Raw genomic sequence first — 6,114 nt, forward strand, 5'->3', positions numbered from 1 at the left:
GCTCCCAGCCTGGCAAAACAACTTTTGAGCTGGAGCCTGGAAGTTGGTTATTGTCCTGTAATTGACCCCCAGTGTTTGTCGGGAGGGTTGCTTGTACGTAGCTATCGTGTTGCTTTCTTGGTTGTTTTTCTGGCAGTCCCCTATTAAGCTAGATCAATACATTCTACGGGAAGATTTTATAATCCAGAATACAATAACTACCCCTCACTGACCAGCTCACATACAGTGTTCATAAAATCACTACATCTCAATATTAGATTATTACATAGCTCTATGTCCGTCACTCTCATTAATTCTATCCTAGGCCAGGTCTACACTAACCCCCTAATTCGAACTAAGGTACGGAACTTCAGCTACGTGAATAACGTAGCTGAAGTTCGAAGTACCTTAGTTCGAACTTACCTTGGTCCACACTCGGCAGGCAGGCTCCCCCGTCGACTCCGCGGTACTCCTCTCGCCGAGCTGGAGTACCGCAGTCGACGGCGAGCACTTCCGGGTTCGACTTATCGCGTCCAGACTAGACGCGATAAGTCGAACCCAGAAGTTCGATCGCTCGCCGCCGAACTACCGGGTAAGTGTAGCCAAGGCCTTAGAAACTTAGGGCCAGATTTTCAAGTGCTCAGCACCCACCAATAGAGTCAGATTTTCAAGAGAGCTCATTCATGGCCAGATTTTCACACAGAGCTAGGCATCCAAGGTGCTGAGATTTCTAGAAAATGCCATCAGTTATTTTGGTGCCTAAATGGAAGGTGAGTTCTTCTGAAAATCTGGCCTGTAACAAGAAGTTCTGTAATTGGCATGTTTTGGGCTGGTCTCTTCTTCACTTAATGTGGAGTGTGGACAGTAATACTTATCTACCTGGTACAGCTCTTTGAGGGCTTTGGATGAAAGATGCCTGTGAAGTATTATTACTATAACCCTACGACATAATTGCTATTCCTATTTGCTTACCCCATTGCCAGGGAATTACATATAGCAGTTGATCTTGCTGCAAGCTATTTTAACTCAGTAGGATTATAAAGTCTTCTAAAAATCTATCAGCTGTTAGGTAACATGTTTATTGCATATTCCATATATGATCCAATCTCTGCAGCCTTCTATGTGCCAAAGGGTCCTTGATTTCTTCCAATGCCTGTTGAACGACAGCCAGACAGACAAAACACTGAGCTTTTCCTCTTTAAATAGGAAACAACCACCCCATGAAAGCTCTTCTTATATTGACACTATTTGATTTCATGTCTCCTTTGTCTCCCATGGGAGTTTTGCCATTGACTTTATTGGGATCTTAATAAAATATTTTAAAGGTGATAACATCAGTTATAAGTAGATCTAAAAATCGGGATTTTTCTTCTGGCTATTGGGTCATTGCTGAATTTTCCATTCACGGCCCCTTGCAGCCTAGAACAGAAACACTCCTTATCCCGATCTCTACCTGGGTTTCATTAGAGCAAACTCCCATGGTCTCCAGGAACCTGAAACAAGAAATGGAATAATGGTCACTTATTTTCTCACTGTCTAGATTGACTCCTGTCCAACCAGAGGCAGAGGTGAAAGCCAGTTCTTGGCATCACAGCCTAAGACATACCTGTCCCACCCAAACCATTCTACTCTTATCAGAAAAATGGATACACAAAAGGTAATTCAAGAAAAACTTCCTGTATCTAAAGCAGTTTTAGCACATTATCTGTGCCAGTCACTCACCATAATTACTAAAGACCATATGGTAGGCTGCCCATATGTGAAACTCCTTTTGGTGTTACTGGGTTTGTATGAAGACACTGAAGCCACCATATAGCCCAAGAGATTGTGGTTTATTGGGTTTAAGCTGGAACTAGAAGCAGAAACTCTCAATATTTTATTTCTTTGCTAATTAAATTAGAGGCTGTCCGAGAAGTAAATATTCAGTATCAAGTACCAGAAGGAGGAAATTAGCTAAGCTGCCTATTTTATGATGTATCAAGCTAGACTTCACCAGTGACAGCAATGCACATAGGCGATTCTGGCAGAAATACTGGACCATAACCCCAGCTGGCTAACGTTGGCATAGCTCTGTTGAAGTTAATGGGGCTTTGCTGATTTAAGCCAGCTGAAGATCTGGCCTATAAAAAGCCAATGGCTCACAATACTGACCCAGAGCAAAGATGGCTGCACCACTACAACGACTCCCTGCCCTTCCCCCAGCGTTGGAGGGGTTGTTGTGACCTCACTAACTTCACCTATGTCATACAAGAGAGCCACCCACATTCTGTTTGTTTTTACCTTTGTTCAGTTTTTTGGAGGAGGGATTTTGCTGCTTCAGGGTCACTCCTCAGAAAGGCTTGATACATGGAGAAGGACTGGAATAGCCCGATCACCCCAGAAACGGACATGGGAATTTTGTCTAAGATCTGGGTAACTCTGCAAGAGTGGGAAGAAACCAGAGCATTGGAGAAGTTAGCCTGGAGGGTAATGGAGCTATGTTGATTTATACAAGCTGAGGACCTGGCTCATGTTGATTATTTAGACGTTGAGAATTATCTGTTATCCCTTCCTCTTTTTGGACATTTGGTTATGGGGAAACCTCTGTCATTTGATGAAGAGGCCACACAGATGAACCAGACAGACCAGGGACTGGAGATGTGTTTGAAGGACATTGGACCAAATTATCTCAGGGCTACCTGCTAGTCGTAAACTCTATGAAACTTCTGCAACCTGCAGTCTCAAAGTGAACACCAATGACTGCCACCCAAGTGCCCAACATTCCAGGGCTCACACAGTCCACAATGCAAAAAATTACATAAAATTCAGTTTTGTCCTTGTCTTCTCACCTCTTCTTGTCTGGAAAAGGCACGGACTCAAACACCTCTTTATACTCTGCAATGACAAGATTTACTTTTTCATCTGAATATTTAAGAAGCAGGTCCCGGGTCTGTGAAGTCAGAACAGAAACAGCAAAAATGTTATGTAAGGCCTTGATCCTCCACTCCATCTGAGCTGCACTCCCTGATTCAGGGCTGCCTGGCCTGAGGGCAAGTTAGAGCTACACAGGAGAATAATAGAATAATGCAGACTCTTCAGATTTCCCCTATACATAATACTTGCAGAAGTTTTGTGAATGGGCTACATTTGAACAATTTTAGTTTGGGTTTACTAGTCATTTCCCTCCCCCCCGATCACCCACCCATTATTGTTCGTACTGGACAGAATCTCTTTCTGCTGGGTTGGTATAGTAATGTTCTTTTCCAGAGAATTCCATGAAAAAAACTGTCCTACTTCAAAATCATAGAATCATAGAATATCAGAGTTGGAAGGGACCTCAAGAGGTCATCTAGTCCAACCCCCTGCTCAAAGCAGGACCAATTCCCAGCTAAATCATCCCAGCCAGGGCTTTGTCAAGCCGGGCCTTAAAAACCTCCAAGGAAGGAGACTCCACCACCTCCCTAGGTAACGCATTCCAGTGTTTCACCACCCTCCTAGTGAAATAGTTTTTCCTGATATCCAACCTGGACCTCCCCCACTGCAACTTGAGACCATTGCTCCTTGTTCTGTCGTCTGCCACCACTGAAAACAGCCGAGCTCCATCCTCTTTGGAACCCCCCTTCAGGTAGTTGAAGGCTGCTATCAAATCCCCCCTCATTCTTCTCTTCTGGAGACTAAACAATCCCAGTTCCCTCAGCCACTCCTCATAAGTCATGTGCTCCAGACCCCTAATCATTTTTGTTGCCCTCCGCTGGACTCTTTCCAATTTTTCCACATCCTTCTTGTAGTGTGGGGCCCAAAACTGGACACAGTATTCCAGATGAGGCCTCACCAATGTCGAATAAAGGGGAACGATCACGTCCCTCGATCTGCTGGCAACCTCTTCCATTGTTCTTACTGGGACTTAGGCCATAAGGCTGACCTCGGTTAAGATGCCCTCTATCAAAATGATCACTGCCCACACATATAGGAATATTGTGACAACCAAGTGAATGGAGACAGCAGCCATTTTTGTTCAGCCTTCCTGCAGCCTTGCTCTCATTGAGAGCAATGGGAGATAGAGATACCCTTCTCAAAATGGCCACCTAACAGAGTGACACTACGGAGGCAGGGGAAGACAGAAATATAACATGTCTTTACAATCAGTCTAATCTAAAGAGACCATAGTATTATAATGCCTTAGTCAAAATTCTATGGGTATTACATGGTATCACTAGAGGACAGAATTAATATTTTTTGGGTACATTGCCTGAGTCATTTCCTTACCTTAAGGAAGGTAAGTCTAACAATAACTCTGAATGTCCTGGGTTTGTAATACTTCATTCGGGGATAATTACAACCGCCACTAATGTATTTTATCCCAAGTTATTCATATGTACCCTGAGCCAGACCTCAATGTGAGGGCAGTTTTTGTCTGGGAATGGGTTTTATGTAATGGAAGTTGCCTCACTCTGCAAATTCCAAGCTCTGCTCCAGAGCGGGGAGGAACTAGACCTTCTCAATACAATGGGTATAAGAATATATATTTATTTAAATGGGCAAAGGCACCTATTATTCTCTTTCTGTTTTTGGGAATGGCTGACTGTTTTTGCGGAAACTTACAAAAAATAATCCTGCCTGTGGCAAACAGGCAGAAAGGAAAATTTCAGCCCAAATGCTTAAGGTTTGGCAAAGTTATAAGCAGCTGAAAACAGGGTCTTATAGTGGAAAGTGTCTAGCAGCATTAAAATATATTATAAATATATTATAAACTTCATGCCTTAAAAAAAAAAAAAAAAAGAGGATTGTTTTCTTCTCCCACCTCAGTGAAGATTTCTGTAAGCCTCTCCGAGCAGTCTTTATAGTGCATACTGAAGTCTGTAGTGTAGGTGCTAAGGGCCACACAGCCATGTGGCTTGAGAACTCGATCCACTTCTTTCATGAACCTCGGCATATCAAACCAGTGGGCAGCTGTAAAAGCAGTAATGAGGTCCACAGAACCATCCTCAAATGGCAGCTCCTCTGCAGGGCACACACTGTAAAGGGAAACAGGGAAGATATTTCAACTGGGAAGAAGGAGTCTCTACTGGGGCCTGACATGCATGCAACTTGTCACGTGTGGACTCTGCTGAGAGGAAATGTGGTGTTGTTGAAAATCTGACATTGAAAAGTCTAACTTTTTTGTTCTCTTGGAACTGAAGATTGATTTGGCTAAGAACGTCAGCCCAAGTTTTCAAAATTGGAGCTCCAAAATCCATATTTAGGCATTTAATTAGAAGCGGCCTGATTTTCAGAAGCTGAGTACCTGCAGTTCCTGCCAGCTTCAGATGGAGTTCTGAGTTCTGGGTACTTTGTGAAAAAGCAGACCAAATATGCTTGAAATCAGGCACCTAAAAATGACTGGCCTAGTTTGAAAATGCTGGCCTGTATCTGTCCTGTTCACGAAGTGCTTGCTTTGTGCAAAGGTCTGCACTCTGGACACACCCAAAGGGAAAGCATCCTTTTATGGAACACTTACTGGTAAGTAACATTTGGGAAGGAGGCAGCTTGTTTGGCTGCCTCTATTTGAGCTTCACTGATGTCTGTTCCAACCACCTTCTCAAAATGAGCGGCGAGTACGTGAGTGCTTTGTCCCGACCCGCAGCCGACATCCACTGCCAGCCGAACGGGGTCTACTTTCTGAGGAGAGAACAGCCACGTCTCAGCAAGCAGAGCACAAATTCTTATGAAGAGCGAAATCTTAGTCCTCTTTACACCCCTATACACATACCATGTCCTAGTCACAGAGTAAAGGCTCTGATTCTCCAGGTAATTAGAGTAATTTTTGTAGTATCCTATTGGTTTCACTCCCATTGCATTCTATAGGTCTTCTCCACAGTAGAATTAATAACAAGTATTCTCAGCCTAGGGCCTGACTGTGTCACTTACCTTTTCTTCCAGGTAGGAGAAGATGACACTTTGGAGATTTTCAGAGGGAGGGAATCTGTATTTCTGATAGGAATCTGCATCATACTGTGTATCTAACAAATGCACAGCCATGTTCCAGCAAACTGGCACCTAGGGGGATTAAGCAAATTCACTTTGTTACATTAGCCATAAGATCAAACTCCACTGACTATGTAATTATAATACTTCTTGTAGGATCAATGCTATAACCAATTAAATATTAGTCACATT

General features: G+C 43.3%; 1 protein-coding gene across 2 annotated transcripts; it reads right to left on the reverse strand.

The window, feature by feature from the left end:
- Positions 1-1,035: 1,035 nt before the first annotated feature.
- Positions 1,036-6,018, reverse strand: LOC135980389 (putative methyltransferase DDB_G0268948). 2 transcript variants are annotated; one of them, XM_065580398.1, is made up of 7 exons: positions 5,866-6,018; positions 5,456-5,616; positions 4,760-4,973; positions 2,808-2,908; positions 2,260-2,397; positions 1,433-1,472; positions 1,036-1,132 (listed from the first exon to the last, which is right to left on the reverse strand). In XM_065580398.1, exons 1-7 carry the CDS (start codon positions 5,974-5,976, stop codon positions 1,058-1,060), a joined length of 840 nt encoding a protein of 279 aa, XP_065436470.1. In that variant the 5' UTR covers positions 5,977-6,018; the 3' UTR covers positions 1,036-1,057. The 2 variants fall into 2 exon arrangements, with proteins under 2 accessions (XP_065436470.1, XP_065436471.1); XM_065580399.1 differs by having other exon boundaries at positions 1,036-1,472.
- Positions 6,019-6,114: the final 96 nt, after the last annotated feature.

Source organism: Chrysemys picta, unplaced genomic scaffold (assembly GCF_011386835.1).
Source record: "Chrysemys picta bellii isolate R12L10 unplaced genomic scaffold, ASM1138683v2 scaf3007, whole genome shotgun sequence".
Classification (NCBI taxonomy): Eukaryota; Metazoa; Chordata; order Testudines; family Emydidae; genus Chrysemys; species Chrysemys picta.